The sequence below is a fragment of the Actinia tenebrosa genome, unplaced genomic scaffold, assembly GCF_029948245.1.
Source record: "Actinia tenebrosa isolate PJP-AT-01 unplaced genomic scaffold, QUT_ActTen_1.0 PGA_scaffold8__29_contigs__length_14323225, whole genome shotgun sequence".
Classification (NCBI taxonomy): domain Eukaryota; kingdom Metazoa; phylum Cnidaria; class Anthozoa; order Actiniaria; family Actiniidae; genus Actinia; species Actinia tenebrosa.
In genome coordinates, this window is record NW_028292585.1 from 12,216,732 (window position 1) to 12,235,778 (window position 19,047).

Here is a 19,047-nt window from a genome sequence, read left to right on the forward strand (position 1 = left end):
TTCTTAAAAAACTATTTTTTAAATTTTATCTCAACCTGTGTATAAAATTTCAGAATGTTGTCATTATGCAGTCACTCATCTCCATACGGGACAATTTTGACTGATTTTGATACAAAGATGGCCCACCGAATAAAGTGTGACAGTAAATCACAGGTATCCCAAGCGCATGATTAGGCATTCCGAGGTCGAGGGAAAGACTGGGTCGACTTGGCTTTTTCAATTTTGGGGCTGTTTTAGGGAACTAAATAGAATTTTTCACTTGGAATTATGTCCCCCCCCCCCCCCCCCCCAAAAAACAGACCTAGATTTAAGGGCGGATCCAGCACAAAATTTTAGAGGGGGGCGAGGGGGAGGGCTAATTGAGTTTAGGGGGGGGGGGGGGGGGCTAATTGAGTTTCTTCCGTCAACACAACGGAGAACGATTAAAAGAAACTTCTAATTCTTCAGTTTTTTTGTTTTTTTTTCTGATGAAGGGGGGTCTTCAGCTCCCCTTCCCCCCCCCCCTCCCCGGATCCGCCCTTGAGATTTCAGGATAAAAATGCACTGAAATGTCAACTCGACCCAGTTCGACCCAGGAACGATTTTTGACTTATATTTAGTATGCTCATTACGAAATATCTTGATTTATATCTAACTCACTATGAATCTATCCCTATAAAAAATTATAATACGCGGTGCGAAGAAAAAAGATTAGTTTGAAATTATTTTTCACCGACAAAATTGTTTTGAGTCATGCGATTATTGAGTTGTTGATTCATAAGCCTATTTCAAAAAACGCTGTCATCTCTAAAGGCAATAGGCGATAGGTCATTCCGAGACGGAAATCCGTCGACTACGAATAACATTGCATTAAATCATTCTCAACACGAAGGTCCATTTTCTTGACAAGAATAACAAGCAAAAGCTGCAAGTCGTTCCAGCTATTCTTGGATCTTGGGATGACCTATCTTCTATTGCTTTTCGCCTATCGCCTTTGGGTATAAGAATGTTTTTTTGAAATAGCTCAGTATTATATTAGCCTCTATTGAATTCTGCTTCTAACGCAACTGAATAACGCCAGTATTTTTAGAACTAAAGCTTTTCATCAAATATTTTAGAAATTCATATAAACTCTTTTGGAAACCGAAGATTTTATCATGATACAGATATCGAATTTTCATTGAAAAGCGTTTTAGATTATTTCCCATTCTGCTTCAAGAGAGCTGTAGGTGCGCTCTTTGAAAGGAGACTGGGTACCATAAAAATGTTTCGTTTTACGGCGAAACAGCTGACCATTCAGATTGATGGCCCACAGTTCTCCATCAGGTGTAATAGAAATCAGTTCGAAGTTCCCGGGAACTTTCTTCCAATAGTTGCCCAGCGGGTAGCTTTCACTAACTCCATATCGACAAGCTATGTCCCCATTGGCGCACACAGCCCATACCACGTGACCACCACTGATACATACATCTTTAACATGCGTACCTGGCACAAGCTCCCAGGATGTTCCAACCTGGAAATTAGGAGCCACATTTCTGCGGGCATAGACATTGAAACGGTCATCTAATGCCCATACAATGGCATCATCAGGACTGACGGCTACTTTAACGAAGCGACAGCCTATAGATGGTTCTCCGTCGACTTGTAACCATACTTGAGACACAGTGGTGTCTGTCTTCTCTAGGTCTCCTATGCGCAACCAGACTGAGCCCGATTCGTCAACAGCCCATGTACACAGTGTTCCTGAACTAATATGGCAAACACGACCTACTTGGAAACTTGATAGTTCGACGACCTTCCAGTTCACGCCTTGTGGACAAAGGTCTTCCATGATCCCAAGACGTTGAACGACGCGGAAATTGTGTGAGATTCCCCACACTGTTCGATGTGAAGCAGCAACAAGTTTAAGCACGGTGTTAGATGACTCCACCGCGATTGCTCTACTGCCTGGCTTGAAGCATATCACGTCTCCACTTGGTTGCAATGCCCATAGGTTACCGTTACCCTGTACAGAGTAATACCCTCTGGCTGATATACACGACCAGAATACTGACTTAGCTGTACCATTTGGAGTAATAGACTGCCAATGACCACCCAGAAGGTGACCGCGCGCAGAATTCAAGGACCCATTCTTTCCCAATATCCAGATCCCTGCTCTAGGACTTGCTGTTATTAGCTTGGTCTCATCCACTCGGCGAACCCAAGACCACAGGGTGTCCAATAGGGTTTTATCTTGCATCAAGTATTGACCGAGAGAGACTTGATACCACTCACATCCCATTGGACTTTCGTGTGTTACTTTATTTGTGAACCATATTGATCCTTTGTTGTCTACAATCCATGACCAACCGTAGATCTTTAGACACGCCCATCTCGTTGGAATCCCTACAGTCAATCAAAAATATAAATATTTTGAGCGGGCATTAATCTTTTTAACTTGATTCTAATGTTTTCCCACTTCAGACCATGTGTCATTCCCTTGAGGATAAGGTTCTTTGTTTGGTTTGAATCCATATTCATGTGCCTTCTCATACACAACCGTTAACTAAAGAAATAAAAGTCACGTGCTTTGAAAACAGAAAATATTACGCCCAAGGTAAAGAGGTGTATGGAAAAGAAGAAGTGCGCTTCTCTGATCACTTCAATTCAATAGGACTAGCTGTGGAGTTGCACAACCTTATTTTGGTAGAAAAAAATTAAACTTTTGATGTATGATGAAAAGCTTCATGCTTACCTTTTACCACGTGCCAATTCTCCTTGTCTTTAGGATCGGTTCGGTTTAATCCTGTGATTTATCGGAATAAAAATATCAGTCAGTTGTCTCAAAGATTTGTCTTGCTGCCTTCATAAATGAACCTAGAAAAGGGTGAGATTGGGGTGTGAAAGTACTATGTCGTGTGAAAAGTGCACATGCATGTGGGCCAAGATATTGGTGGGGCAGGATGGGTTATGTAGATTCTTCCTCGCAGTCGTCATAAGCCTAGTGTCAGCCCCAGACCCTTTATCAAGGCTATACCGCTGCGAGTAAGACTAAGCATCGACCCATCCTTAGGTAAAGCTATTACTTTGAATCAAGTTTTACCTTTGTAGACATGAATGGAGCTGTTACTATCAACAAACCAAGCCAATCCATCCAAACAAGATGCTTGCATAAAGTTAGTGTTTTCAGCGATGGTTTTTCCTGACGTGCCACCTGGCTTGTCTTTCGACACGTCAGTCCTTATGAACACATCCCCATTCATCAGTATCATTAACACAACTGTATCATCAATCGCAACATGTCGTACGTTCTTCTCAACTGGCATCCAATCTGAGCCAGTCAGATTGCTATCCCGAATACCGGTACGAGCATATGCCTGGTATCTTCCATCGATACACCATATGACGTCACCAGCATTGTTCACAGCGATTGTTTTGGCTTGGCCTCCGACTTTTGTCCAGGAAATGGTCTCGAAGTGAGTTGGACAAAAGAAGATACTTTCATTGTTAGTTACGACCCAAATGTGCAAGTCTGACACACCAAGCGAGACAACATACCCAGAAGATGGAGTTTTGATATCAGACCAGCTGTCAACCAATAGATGAACGTTTTGACTGGCTGCTGAAGTGTCACTTGTTCTGGATTCCTGAGACGTCTGTGTTGTGTAGGTCCTCTCGATACCACGAATAAAGTCCAAGGAAACGCCATCAAAATCGCTGAACGTCCGAGAAGAGGATGTCCAAGACACAGCATCATAGAGTTCTTCTGCACCATCTACATCTAGACACACTGGAAGAGTTTCTTGTGAATCTGCCCTTGTTTTTTCCAAGGACAAAGACTCAGAACCAATGACAGTCATGCTGAAATCATCTGGTCTTTGTGTGTATTGCTTCCTTTGACCTGATGTTAATCTGTCGAATGATTTTTCTGACAACGAGAGATCAGACAGGTTTGATGGTGTGGTTGAATATATCTGGGGGAAACTGTGAGACTCATCGAGACCAACTGGACTCTCTTGATTTGTTTTCTCCGTTAAACTTTCATTACTACAAGACGTTGGTGTTTCATATTCTTGGCTTAATTCTCTGATGGGTGACAAAGTTTGTGAACAAGAATCCAAAGATGCTGTTCTCTCAATCGTTTCTGTTAAGCCCGTTGAAGGAGATAAATGCTCAGTTCTGCTAGACAAATCGTAGGGATCACTTCTAGTTGGTGGCTCAAGCTGATCGACAGATGATGGTTGTTGTGTAGTCGTAGTATTTGGATGTCCATCTCGTACATTAATGAGGGTTACTACATTAGGACCTTTTGGTGAATCATTATCGCTCGAGTTGTAGTTAGAAACACTTCGATCAGCAAAGTCTAGTTCGGAAGATATATCAGAAGTTTCATCATTTGCGCTGTCATCTTCTTTTTCGGGGGAGCTTTCGTTAGGTTCCACGAAAGAATCTGGTAAAATATCAAAAAATCTTCTCAATTTTGTAAACTCGATACCACAATGAAGGATCTCAGCAAGGCACTGACGATTACTGGGAATATTCCATTTTACAGTTCCGTTCAGTGACCACGAATAATAGATCCAAGTTGAGGTTGGAGTTGTCGCGCATGATATAAACTATAGTTTTGATATGCACTGAAACTCCAGCCTCGACTTGGAACTATTATTTGTGGTCACTGAACGCAACTGTAAAGAGAAGTGTTGCCCTATATTACTATGACGTCACGTGAAAATGATATTTTGCTTTCATAACACAACTAAGAAAACTGCGAAAAATTAGAACTATCAATTTAGGTGCAGGGTAAATTTAGTCCAAATTTATATCGTTCTTTGCCATATTTCCATTCTCTTAAAAACATGCTGTGACGTCATAGTGATATAGAGTAATTCCTATTGAGGGCTAAGTTGATGTAGGTCACCTAGAACCTTTTGAACTGAGATTTTTTTGAGTGGAGGGGTAGTATTTTTTATCATTATATCAGTAGTAAAAAATAAATAAATAAACAAACAAACAAAAAACAAAGAAAGAAAGAAAGAAAAGAAGAAAGAAAGAAAGAAAGAAAGAAAGAAAGAGAGAGAGAGAGAGAGAGAGAAAGGAAGGAAGGAAGGAAGGAAGGAAGGAAGGAAGGAAGAATATTACCATTCAGTCTATTGTGTTTCTTCTTGCTCGCACGCTTTGGTTTAAAGACAATGTCTCCATAGTCTTCTTCAACAACATCTTGGAGTTTTGAAGCCAGTATATCAAGTTCATGACCTTCTGCAACTGTCTTGTCTTGTGTTTCCACCAGACCAGATCTGCTTGAACAACTACTGCTATCTTCATCTTTAGAAATACTAGGATCACTTGTCCTGACAACCACACTATTTTCAACATATGAAGAATCCATCTGTCTACTAGTTCCAAGAATCCTTGAAATTTGAAGAAGTGGATTTGGCATTTTTGGGATGAGAGAAATCTTTTTTATGAGTCGTGGACCTTTCTGCAGGATATAAATTTCATGTCCTATAGTACTAACATCGATAATATTCCCATGGTAACTGAGATGGAAACAGACCAAGGCACATGGTGATGTGTCTAGTACCCACAACCTTTGACAATCCCAAGTGATGACAAACTGTCCATGAAAGATCTCAAGCCTGCCAAACTGAGGTGCTGTCGCAGAAGAGGGTTCAATTTTTGTAGCATCTGCTAAGGAGGGGGAGGGGAGAGGAGTAAGGGTGTGTATTCCAGGGGGGTAGTCATTCATCAACCCTTTGTACATTAGTGTTGCTAACACTTTGCCATTAATATCAGCTGTCCATAATCTGAGACCAGGTCTTGATGAATAGATGGTCAGAGGTGGCTCCTTTTCTTTCTCAAGTAAGAGCCTTGCTGGTGGGTAAAAACATGCACCATAACTTCCAGGGCTGATGAAAAGAAAAAGAAAAGATAATATACATAAATAACGAAAGAGTAATAATTGTCAGGGAGCATCAGATGCATGTAATGTTTGCCAAGAAACAATAGATCTTGTAGAAAAACCTTCAAATTTTATCAATACTCTGAAACAGCCTCTAGCTTGACATTATTCTTTAAAAGTCCAGGAATTCTTAAGCAAATAGCATTGCTTGACAATGAGAAATCCATGTAGGGACAGCTAGCTTTTTTTTACCTTTTCCTTTCCTTTTGCCCAACTTGTGTTGGTTGCTCAGTAGTAAAATTCCACAGAACAGTTCTTTTAGTCGTTGATACAAGAAGATTGGAATATGAGTAGGACATCTGGACAATAGGTGCATTCTCAGTGAACAAGAGAGCTGTTTGTATCAACTTAAAAAATAATCAGTTAAAATTTAATTCTTTGAATTTAACTTTATCTAGTATTAGTAAAAATACACAGGTGATTATTGAAAATCTCACATGCTGGTTGGTGGAGAAACTCACACTATCACACGATAATCACCTCCAGCGATAATCCAAAATGGCGGCCAGGTGTTACCAGAAAAAAATGTCTTTTATCTTCTTTTTTTTGAAAGAATCACCTGTGTATTTATACTAAAACAATTATTTGCCTCGGCCTCGGTGAATATCGGAGCATATTTACCTCGCCGCTCGAAGACTTGTGTCTTGGTAAATATTCCTCGATATTCACTTCGCCTTCGGCGAATAATTGTTAATTAATGCCCTTGACAATGTGGGGGGCTGGATTTGAAATCATAGTAGACTAGTTAGTAAGTATGCGACTGCATTGCTTATAGTAACAGCCAGTCATCAGACAATGTTTGGCAAGAATTGGAACTTATCCAGCCAAATCTTTGCCTTGCTGGTCATTTTGACCAGTAATGTTGAGCCAGAAATGAGGTATGATTAAGCTTAAACTAATTTTGTGATCAGTGATCAACTGACAAGCTGTTATTTTAAGCCCTGGACTGGGCCCCTCCTTTATCATAGTCCCTGGCTTAAGGATGATGCTGAAAAGGGAAAACAGATAAGAGGAGTGCAGTATAAGAACTTTTTAGAAATTACCATAAAAAGAAAATATTAGCTCTAGCAGTCGACTTACCTCAGGAGACTTGACAATGGAAACAGCTATTTGACCTGCTTCATCTCCACTGTACAAGATAGTCCCATCAGGACTCCATTCAACACAGGTTATTGCACTGGTATGGATACCAGACACTGGATAATACTCTGACTGTAAAAGAGGAAAAGGCTGTATTCATTGTTCATTCCCATTGTGAGTTTACGAGAAGAACTTTTCGATCTTTTGGTAGTTAACACTAAGAGTCATTCCTCATTATTTCAATTTTTTGTCGTGGAGAGAGTAAATCAAAGAACCAAGAAAAGAAAATATTTGTAACAATAAAAGAGAGAGCATATCAACACATTTTTAGTGCGATTGAGAATTATTGTGCAAATTTATAAACAATGTAAGAGTGGAATGGAAGAGTGGAATGGAAGAGTGGAATGGAAGAGTGGAATGGAAGAGTGGAATGGAAGAGTGGAATGGAAGAGTGGAATGGAAGAGTGGAATGGAAGAGTGGAATGTGAAGGAGGGAGTGGGGTGGGTGGGAATGACCAAAAATGATTTCAGAGTCCTGTAGTGATGCAAGTCAACTTTAACTACATTAATTAGCATGGTTTTCATTACCCATGAAAGAAAGTGTACTAATTAGAGTGTTATAGTCACAAAAAGACAATAGAAAATAAAAGGGTTATCGTGAAGTAGTGCTTAGTAACGCTAAAGTGTATTTCATGGGTTAATGAAAACCACAATATTATGCCCTATTTAGACATTTATACAAATATACATAAAATTATACTGCAATTTTCCATTTTAACTGTAAAATGATTATTACCTTTGGTAGTGCCTTTGATGAGAGGTAGTATGAGAAAATGAGTATAGCACCATTAGAATGACCACTTGCTAAGAAGCATTGTAAAGGTAATAGTTTGATGCAAGTTACTGGTTCATGGACAGCCTGCAAGATGGATAAAGTATAAAATGGGCCAAAAATGTTAATTACATATTAACCCGAAGAGCAAAAACTCATCAATGGGGTGAAAAGAACAGTAATAATAACAAATACATTAGCAAAATAGAAGATGATGAAGTTAAATTATTAAATAAGGACAAAGAAATACGTTTAGAGCCTTGTACATATTGTTGCATGGCAAAAACTAGATTGTGCAGTTTTGCTTATTCTTAGTTGCAGCTTAATGATAATGTTTTTGTATATTTTTATGCATAGTAGGCTTTTGTACATAGATCTTCTTTAGTTTGTCACTAGTGTTGAAGCACTTGTGATAGTGTATGCATGAGTTACTGCAGAGTCCTGTGTGAGAGTAACTTTTGACAAGGTATACAGTATTTACTCACATCACTAGAAAATCTTGCCAGCTTCTTAACATTACGATCAAAGAAGAAGATCATTCCTAAATTACTTCCTAAAGCCACAACATTGTGAGAAACATCAAAGCAGGTATACACAATGTCTACATTCCCTAGGTGGCTGTCATGTGCTTTTTCTTTCAGCGAACTGAATAAATGCTGGAAGCCATGCTCTTTCAGTCCACGTACTTGATCAACTAAGCCCTTTGGGCCAAGTTGGGCCTTTAGTGGTAAAGACTGTAGGAGATCTTGAAGAGCTTCATATTCTCTAAATACCACGTCCTTACCAATGATAAAATCTGCACAAGGAAAAGATAAATTGAGACATACAAAATTGGATTGCATTTTCAACCAATCAAAATATATGAAAAACAAATGCAATGTGATTGGCATTTTGCATTTCTATTAGTATCATTTGTCAATACCAGAATCCCTTGTACACTTTCTTTTGTTCAGTTTACAAAATGTTTAATCATTGCTATGTGCTGATTGAGACAACAGTCGTGACTGGGAAATTAGGCAATATGCTGCCATCAATCAGAGTACCTGTGAAGGTATCAAACAATACTCCAATTTTACAGTCCCATTGTCAGTGATCATGAATAATAGTTCCAAGTCAAGGCTGGAGTTTCTGCGCATAGAAAACTATACTTTTTATCATGAGCAGCACCTCGGCATGGAACTATCATTCATGGTCACTGAACGGAACTGTAAAATGGAGTATTTGTTTGGTTAATAGTAGTGTATTGATTGATTTCCCATCATGACTGTTGTATGGATCAGTGTGTCGCAATGAAAACGTTGCTAATTACACATTGTTTTGTTACTATGCTGTGAGGGTATAATGGTAATGTGTAGTTCCAGGAATATCCATACCCCACCCACTGAGGGGAATTGGAAATTCTGGAGGGGAGAGAGGTCAGAGAAAGAACAAAATTACAGAGTTTGTATGTAAGAGATTGGAATTTCCTGGGGGTAGTGGAGTACTTTTACGAATTCCCTCAGTGGCGGGGGTATGGATATTACCACACAATGCTTGTCGAATTCCAACACTTTGCTTTGCTTTTCTAATGTACAACCACTATTTCTACCATTGGACCTTTTTGTGGACCCTCTTCTTTGGGGTTAACTATTTTACTGATTTATATCATGACATGTTAAAACATGCTGTATTTGCACAGTAAACCAGAATATCAATGCCTTAAAATCCAATAAATATCAATCAACTATAAATACCATACATCACCATCGAACTTGTAATTAAAGCTTATTGCAATTAGACGTTATGTTTACTAGTAATCAACAAACATTTTATGGAGTTTTAAGTTAAGCTTATATCAAAAATTATACAATCGTACAGTAGCTGCAAGACAACCTGAATTCATTGTACCTAATATAACATGATATAGAAACTGTTAACCCTAAATATAATGTTAGTTTGTTAACTTTAATATCTTAAAGGGAACAATTAGGATCTTAGTACATACATCTCGTTAAATATTACCACATGACGTCGTCTGTAAAGCTATTATCCGTAATACTGCTATGTTTCTATGTCTCTTATCATTTTAAACCTTACCTTCCATTGTGGAAACATTCACAAATAAAGAAAAGTGGATTCTAGACCCTCAAAGCGTCAAGTTATTTTTCCATGAAGGTATTATGAGTACTTTTTTGAGAATAAATTTGATATTGTCTGGACGCCATGTTTGTTTTCGTTATACCAACTGAGCCCACAGATGGATTGGTCAGTGGAATGTGGTTCGTGCGCAATCTCCCTTCTGGTCCGATTAATTATTACGATAATATTAAAACTATGAATATTGATTTCTTTTCACTTTCGTTAATTTTTAAAAAATTAGTTCCATTTTTAATATGACTAATACAAAACTTATGGTGCTCCTACTAGTTCTAAACTGCTTACGAAAAGCCTTAGAATATCGAACAAAGGTGATCGAACAAGACTCCAATGTTGCGTAATTTTGCTAGCGGATGTTGCGAGCAAACTTGTGCCCAGTGTGTCCTAGCCGTGTGTTGGGACTGAAATCTCCAGCATACATGTATCTGCAAATGCTAGAAATATAAGAATTTCGTTTCAAAAACCTCTTTTTCCAAAACCAGTATTGACCACTCCGATCAGCAATACCGCTAATTGACCTTTTTTTTTAGAAATTAGTCATATACATGAATACTCCAGTTTCGAGTTCTCGTTGCTCAGCCTTAGTCTCGGTTTTGCGTTAAAATATTCAGCTATTCGACCAAAACCCGTGGCATTTTAATCAACTCGTATTGTTCCGTAGTGCGTACATTCCTTACTACACAATGGACCTTAATAAAAGAAAAGAACACATTTGTACACAATCAAGGCTAAGACTGAGCAGAGGCGAACTAGAAATGGGAGCATTGGTTGGTGCGGATTTGTGAGAAGCCATATGCCGTCCTACACAAAGAAGGAATATTTAACAAATTAAAATAATCAATTTTAATGTTGTTCATAAAATGTTAACTTCATTTAAAACCACCACTTTCAATTTAATTATATCTTTGATGAAAATCAAAAAAGTTCCCTTGTCTGAAATATTCGTCGTAAATTAACAGAATCAACTTTTGTTGTTCATATAATTTTGACTTAGTGATCATTTACAACCACCACTTTCAATTAATTTTATTATATGAATTTGATAAAAATTAAAAAGTACATATACATGATGTAATCTTAATGTTCTTAGTATCATTTCGACGAATTAGAATTAACGCTTTCAGTTTCATTATTTCTTTTAATTCATGATTTAAAATAGTCCCTTTTCTGAAAAATTTGTTGAGCCAATTAATTTATGCAGCTCTATTCTAGGACCGTGGAGAAACCCTAAAAGTGTGCATGGTTGGACTTGAGCATTTAGTAGATATTGTGTCTCTAATAGTGAAATGTGCAGCCCACGCGTCCCTTTGTTTGCGCGTTTATCAATTATTTATCGTTATTAATCTTTGATAGCTGATTTAATTTTGTTTTCGTTTTCAAGGAATCTCTGGGTGTGTTTATTATGGTGAACCAGCTCCCATCTACCCATCCAAGGACCAATGATGATAGGTTCCAGGTCATCTTCCTTTTCCTGAAATACAACACAAAGGCATTAACAAATCACGTGACCACTTCTCGTCAAGTTGAATACCAGATGAATGTATTCAAGTCGTGACCAGCCTCAGGGACCCTAATCTCCAGGCAGTCCAAACAAGGTTCCTGTGTATGGTTCATAAGGGAATGTGTCTCAGGAGAGAAAGCCTACTCAGGGGAGAAAGCGTTGCGTGACGACACTGAAAACGCCTGTGGGGGAGACTACAGAGACCCAAGCATGACGTTTTTTATATTATATTCTTTTACAAGTGATTGCTAACCAACCAATATTAATGGGGATATAAATAATTTGATGGAATTTCCTTTCGGTAATAATCAAGTATCAAGAGATCAGAACGCGTACGCAGAACGCAATTCGTCCGTAAATCACCTTATCGTAATATCTTTTGTTTAACTTTCTTCCTTACAGCTGCATTCATAATCAAATGACCGACGGCTATTGTGTGCAGCCTAGTTAATATTTAACTATGAGCGCAGTTCCTACACAAGACATCATCATTATCCTGTATGCTACGTAGGGCCGACACCGAGCACTTCATGGTTATCATTTGTGTTAGTTTCCGTAGCAATAAATAATATGTGAAGGGGTTGCTGGCCTCATGCACTCCTACACGAGTATTTCTGTGAAAAAACATTGTTGTCGCATGTCTGTTTTATAGTCATTGTGCTTGCGCATGCGCAATGGGAAGACTACATTATCATATTAGTTCTATTAAATACCCCTTCTTTCTTTCCAGCTTCTAGAGCATGTCTGTCTGTGTTAAACTTGTCCCAGTCAATCTTGAGGTTAGGATCTTTGGACGTGCGCATAAGAACGCTTTCCTAGTGATATAAAAAGATGACACGTGATTGTGAGATCAGATAAAAACAAGACAAACAAACAAACATGAAGGAACAATCCAAGACCGCTGAAATAACCGGAAAAGAGCGATCAATGGTCTACTTCGACGATAAGGTGGTCATCTTGCCAGGGGGCGAAACAAAGCAAAGATGGCGGGAAATATAGAGAGTTTCGTGCGTTTAATGAATATATATACATATATTTGTTTGAGAAGAAAAAGTCACGACAACATTTTTCCCGACAAGCCTGTTTCGTGAATTGCTTCACTCTTCAGGGGATTTAATGATAAGAATATTCGTTACTATCATTTATATAGAAAAAGTATACATAATTAATTAGTGGATGTAGTTTAGCTGTTGCGTAATAATGCTTTGTTTCTGTGGCGGCATGAAGATACAAGTTCGTTGCGCTTATTTAATGATGAGAGTTCCGGTCGATAAATTATTAGAAACTTTTCTTTAAGACAAAGGTTACATCTTTTGCTAGAGCTGTTGTAGGCGGAGCTTGAAGATAGGACGCGCCATAAAATGGAGTAGCTGATATTACCGTTCTTGAGAGTCCAGATGTATTTGCTGAGTTCAGTCGAGTTTTTATGTTGTTCGTGGCGGAATGAGGCGGTGTGGTTTCTGTATCGTGTTTTGAAGTCGTTTTCTGTGAGTCCTATGTATGTTGCGGTAGTGTTGTTGTCCTTTCTTGTGACGGTGGCTTGGTATACAACTGATGATTGGAGGCAGTTGCCATCCAACAACGGACTACGCATCACCATCGAAGCCAACAAGCAGATCATCAACTTCCTAGATGCTACTTTCAACCTAAACCAAAATACCTACCAGCCCTACATAAAGCCTAACACTACACTGCAGTACGTCCACCGTGAGAGCAACCATCCACCAATCACTACCAACAACATACCTGCCGGCATCAACAGACGACTGTCATCCCTTTCATCCGACAAAGCATCCTTCGACCAAGCTGCCCCTCCATATCAAAAAGCACTTGACGAAAGCGGATACCAGTACATCCTAAACTACGAACCAACCGCGACCACAAAACGCAAAAACAGACAACGAAACGGCATACTCTGGTACAACCCCCCATTTAGCAAAAATGTCAGCACCAATATCGGACAGAGATTCCTTGGCCTAGTTGATAAACACTTTCCTAGAGGCCATAATCTTAGGAAAGTCTTTAATCGTAACACCATCAAGATCAGTTACAGCTGCATGAACAATGCCAAACAAATCATTGACAATCATAACAAGCGCATTTTACATCCACCGAGAGACGACAACGACACCGCAAACAACACAAAGGACAAGAAAACATGCAACTGCCGACAAAAGAACAATTGCCCGCTTAATGGCAACTGCCTCCAATCATCAGTTGTATACCAAGCCACCGTCACAAGAAAGGACAACAACACTACCGCAACATACATAGGACTCACAGAAAACGACTTCAAGACACGATACAGAAACCACACCGCCTCATTCCGCCACGAACAACATAAAAACTCGACTGAACTCAGCAAATACATCTGAACTCTCAAGAACGGTAATATCAGCTACTCCATTTTATGGCGCGTCCTATCTTCAAGCTCCGCCTACAACAGCTCTAGCAAAAGATGTAACCTTTGTCTTAAAGAAAAGTTTCTAATAATTTATCGACCGGAACTCTCATCATTAAATAAGCGCAACGAACTTGTATCTTCATGCCGCCACAGAAACAAAGCATTATTACGCAACAGCTAAACTACATCCACTAATTAATTATGTATACTTTTTCTATATAAATGATAGTAACGAATATTCTTATCATTAAATCCCCTGAAGAGTGAAGCAATTCACGAAACAGGCTTGTCGGGAAAAATGTTGTCTTGACTTTTTCTTCTCAAACAAATATTCTGCTCTACTTCTATCGATGTATTGAGCACTGTTTTACGGAAAATTGATTCACAGATTTCTTATATATATATATATATATATATATATATATATACACTCGATTGCAGAAAGGTTGTAGTATACATTTATATAAATATCTAATTTATTCAGTATATTTAATGATATTCAAAAAAGAAAACTCGCTTAATTTATTATTTGTTTCATTCAATGAACGTCAAAATATTTTATTCTCGTGTTTTACATCCTACAGATTATAAATCAATTGGTTTTGAGGGTTAAAAAAGTAAAATTGCAATATGCATCTCATTAGGTATTTGTATACTACAACCTTTCTGCAATCAAGTGTGTATACATATATATATATATATAATGAAAAAAGAATTTTAATGATCATGGTTTATGATTTATGTAGCGCCCTTTCTATATGAATATAATCAAAGGCGCTTTACATTGAGTTGTGAATGACATTGCTTTTATGCAATTTACAAGCATGAGAGATGGTTAGTATGAAGTGGAGACACTGAGGGTGGTCACTGCCAGGGTTTCTTTACGTCCTTAGTGGTTCTTTTACGTCCCCCCGATGTTGGCTAGCAATGATGAGTGTGGAGAGACGGGACCGCCATTTAAAGTGGTCATCGTATTGTATGTGTGTCATCGTATTGTGTGTGTGTGTGTGTTTGTGGGTGTGTGTGTGTGTGTGTGTGTGTGTTTGTGTGTGTGTTTGTGTGTGTGTGTGTGTGTGTGTTTGTGTGTGTGTGTGTATGTATGTATGTATGTGTGTGTGTTTGTGTGTTTGTGTGTGTGTGCATATGCATGATTATGATAGCTTTACCTTTAGATCATAATATCCATTTGGTTTATCTGGGTTACACCAACGTAGATCTACACTCCAGCGGATTATGTTCGAATTATTCATCAAACTTATGAAAAATAAATATAATCAAAGAAAAATGAATTATAATGAGCTCCTGGAAAATGCGCGTGTGCATCATTTTTGTATACAAAGGTACGCGCGCTTTCAACTGTTATTGCTTTTGCAGGTTAACAGAATTTATCTACTTTTCCAGCATGGTTGCATGCAGCCAATAATTTTTACATGTAGACTAACCTACAATACTACCTGTAATGGCGCCGACAAACATTTAGCGATCCTATAGCGGGCAGCGAACTAGGTATCTCACGTGCACGCTCTCTGATGATTCTAAGTGACTATTGACCTTATGCTAAAAGCCACAGGAAAGGAAAAAGCATTTCCATTGCATTGTTTGAATCATCAATAGTCAGGATTTGAAAAAGCATGCTCACATTATAGTAATTTAGCAACATTTCATTCACTCTAACACAAATATATCTGAAAGTTACAGCGTTTGGAAATTAGGAGGATTCGTATGAAAATATAACAAAGAGATCATAAATAACAGAGGGAAACTTCTTAATAACGCACGCGCCATGTAAATTCCCGGTTGGGCTATCTTTAGTAACCGGATGCAGTTTAAATTTCACCTTACCATACGCCCGTGTGTCATCAACTTGCGCATGTGCTCTCCTTCCGTTTCGTTTTATTAGTTTTATTATTTTTGTGATCACTAATAAAACGAAACGGAAGGAGAGCACGCACGCAAGTTGATGACACACGGGCGTAGAGTAAGGCGAAAATTAAACTGCATCCGGTTACTAAAAATAGCCCAAACGGGAATTTACATGGCGCGAGCTTTATTAAGAAGTTTCTTCTTATTTATGCTCTCTTAATATAACTGATAACGTTGCCAGTCTTGTTTTCATTTTTTGTGTGTACATATTTCAATTTCTTGTAACTAACTTTAATTGCTTGAAACTATGCACATTTACTAATACACTAGTGATTTTTCAGCAAGAGAATATGAAGTTGGTAGCAAAACATTTATCTTGTGCACTCATACCTTCTATGTGGAACCATGTTGTTAATGAAGAGTACCCCACCAAATGGAACTTCACACAAGACTATGTCTTTCTCCATGTCAACATCTAATCAGAAGATATATTAAAACTATTTTTTAAAGATTACAAATAAAGCACAACTAATATTAGAACTAAATATATTTGTTTTAAAGGATAATGTAATCAATCCAAATGTCAAGACAGACATTGCAGAGTAATTGATGGAAGAATGCAGGAGAATAAAAAAGGAGATTTACCCAAATCTTTGACCATGTCTTCTTCTTTAAGCTCCACATAAAGAGTAGGACCAGAACAGCAATAATGCTTTGCTAAAAATCCTTTCTTGTGTCCTCCTTTTCCTACCTTCAGAAAAGGAAAATTATATATTTTGATATTTTAAAAAAGATTAAAAGAGTTTATAGCAATCATATTATTTAATAAGTGAACAGTACTTTGTATTTAATATTTTAAATTGTATATGCATCTAGGATTTTAAATTATCATTCTATCTTTACAGTGTTGGTTGGGAGGTTATTGGGGAAAGTTTTTCTATAGATCTTATTTAATCAATCTTGAAAAATTACGAGAGTTGCTCAAACTATACCAGAGAGCAGACGACTGTACTTTAATTTTCTATTATGGTTACTAGGTTTTTTCACAGCCTACTGTACCTCCATGCATCCATTCACTTTATTTGCATCTACAAATGGGATCCAAGCAGTTGCCATAAGAGTTTCATTAGCCTCATCAGACAGATAGGCATTATCTGAAAATACAAAACAAATTGATTGAAAAAAATATATGGTGGGTGAGGGGTGGGGGGACGGAAGTTATCAACCACAGGTATACCACAGCCACAACATTTCTACACTGACTTGCCTTGATGCCAGGGAACAGTCACTTGGTTATTCTTTGGAACCTGCAAGAAAACATTTAATTGAGCAATCTGAATGTATAATTTGGGGGTTTGCAGAATGTACAAAAAAATACCTTTGTTCTAAGGTTCCACACAGGGTGCCCAGCAATATCTGGTCCAATCATTTGCTCAACAACATTCAATAATCTCTCATTGGACCACAAGTCTTGAAATGCCTGCATTGGTAAGAAAAGTACATCACTTGTCTCATTATGCTGGCCAAAATCTAATAATTTTCCATTTCCCTTTTGGAAACCAATTTTTTAACTGAACAGTTTGCTTGGGTGGTGTGCACTGCTTAGAGCAATCTTTGGGAATCTTTGCATGACTGTGAAAAGCACAGTACCGTAAGCATTCCTTGCTGTAACGTTTTCTAGAATTTTAATTGGACACTGCATGAACACGGCACAGACACGATCAGGCCAATGGTCATGTCACTACCAGACCATAATCACATTGCACCAGAAATTGCTGTAATGCGTCACCTCTCACCAATGCGATCTAGTTTGAGTCCTTCATGGTGGGCCGTGGTGTCGTATGTGAGAAGAGTTATTTGTTGGTTCTCTCCTGTGGGTTTTTCCTTTGGTTTCTTTGTTTTTTGCTCTCTTCACAAAAATCAACTTCTAAATTCCAATTCGATCTTAAAGGAGTGATTACAAGAAGCAATTTTCTCTGCAACTTGTCTCGCAATGGTGTTGCAACAAAAGTTGCATGGACCATTGCAGTGTGTAGCCTACAGTAACATTGTAAAAATGTTGCAAGACAAGTTGCAGCAATTGTTTGTGTCTCAGTTGCACCTTGAAACACTCATGCAACTAGTGCCGCAAGGCTGTTGCAAGACAAGTTGCAGAAAAAATTGCACCATTTAAATGCGTCTTAAACGATATTCTTCATAGGGTTATAGCCTATCATATATCTCCTTTTAAACTATGAATGCGAATACAATTAAGTTGGTTCATGTTTATTACCTTTGGCATAAGTCCAATCTTATGGACAAGGATTGCTGCTCCGGGAAACTCTTTCTCTAACAGTGTCAATCTGTCATTAAAGGAGGCATCTTCATGCTTATCTGACACAAATAAAATTATAACAATATTATAGAAAAAGAATTAATAATTTTTGTGTACAATTAATTTATTCCCAACCCCCTCCCAAAACATCGATCATTTCGTAATTCCACAAAAAACAAGAATCTATAGTACTCTGGTCTTATATTACTTGTTATTTTTCCAGCTTTATAAAGTCTCTCTGCGACTTCATCAACGAGTGCATTTATAGCTTCAATGACGGGCTGTAACTCTTCGTCTGTGAAAAATTTCGTAACCAAAACATACCCCTGTAAAAAATGAAAAAAAAATTCAGTTACCAAGCTCGGCAAACATATGAGTACCCTTTCGTTGTATAAAAGTCTCGACTGTTCGACTACTGATTTAGGAGCATACAAGTACCTCGTCAAAATACTGCTGCAACTGCTCCTGACTTAGCTGTCCTGGTTTCCTTTCTTTAGGTTGAGTTGGAACAGTTGTGTAGATCTCTGGGGTTTTGGAAAACCGGGCCGGCATGTTGTTTTGGAGGCAAGCTCAAACTGTCCGGGATAAATAGACCACTGACAAGACGGACGGACGTTGTCACGAGACGATCACGGGACTTGTTTGAACAAATGATGATCTAAGAAATCTGCAGAGAGAGACAATAAAAGCGTTACGTACGTTACGTACTAGATTTGATATTTAAAAGCAATGTATAGTACAAAAGATAGAAAACATTAACATATGTACACAAAAAATATAAATATATAAATACACTAATTGAAGAATCGTTGTCGGGTTCAGAAACATAGAACATAAAAGCTGAGACCGAAAAGTCACATGGGAAATGACATAGTTATATTATAATTTATTCATTTGCGCCATCCATTCAGTCGGTTTAGAATGCCAAACGCGTATTAAAACAGTAGCCTCCTTTGCAGCCGTTCTTCGGCTCAAGTAAGCAGACGTTTGTGGGGAGGGA

General features: G+C 38.1%; 2 protein-coding genes across 2 annotated transcripts; both read right to left on the bottom strand.

Moving 5' to 3' along the window:
• Window positions 1-389: 389 nt before the first annotated feature.
• LOC116308733 (tectonin beta-propeller repeat-containing protein 2) lies at window positions 390-10,042 on the bottom strand. The gene is made up of 9 exons (XM_031719213.2): window positions 9,906-10,042; window positions 8,315-8,625; window positions 7,794-7,916; window positions 6,998-7,129; window positions 6,110-6,264; window positions 5,098-5,864; window positions 3,062-4,408; window positions 2,714-2,764; window positions 390-2,364 (listed from the first exon to the last, which is right to left on the bottom strand). The coding sequence occupies exons 1-9, from the start codon at window positions 9,910-9,912 to the stop codon at window positions 1,172-1,174; spliced, it is 4,086 nt and encodes a 1,361-aa protein (XP_031575073.2). The 5' UTR covers window positions 9,913-10,042; the 3' UTR covers window positions 390-1,171.
• A 751-nt stretch (window positions 10,043-10,793) lies between these two features.
• On the bottom strand, window positions 10,794-19,022 carry LOC116308732 (uncharacterized). The gene is made up of 12 exons (XM_031719212.2): window positions 18,841-19,022; window positions 18,486-18,714; window positions 18,256-18,373; window positions 18,006-18,106; window positions 17,112-17,213; window positions 17,001-17,040; window positions 16,793-16,887; window positions 16,379-16,484; window positions 16,124-16,208; window positions 15,037-15,124; window positions 12,180-12,281; window positions 10,794-11,436 (listed from the first exon to the last, which is right to left on the bottom strand). Exons 2-12 carry the CDS (start codon window positions 18,597-18,599, stop codon window positions 11,305-11,307), a joined length of 1,083 nt encoding a protein of 360 aa, XP_031575072.2. The 5' UTR covers window positions 18,600-18,714; window positions 18,841-19,022; the 3' UTR covers window positions 10,794-11,304.
• Between the last annotated feature and the right edge of the window lie 25 nt (window positions 19,023-19,047).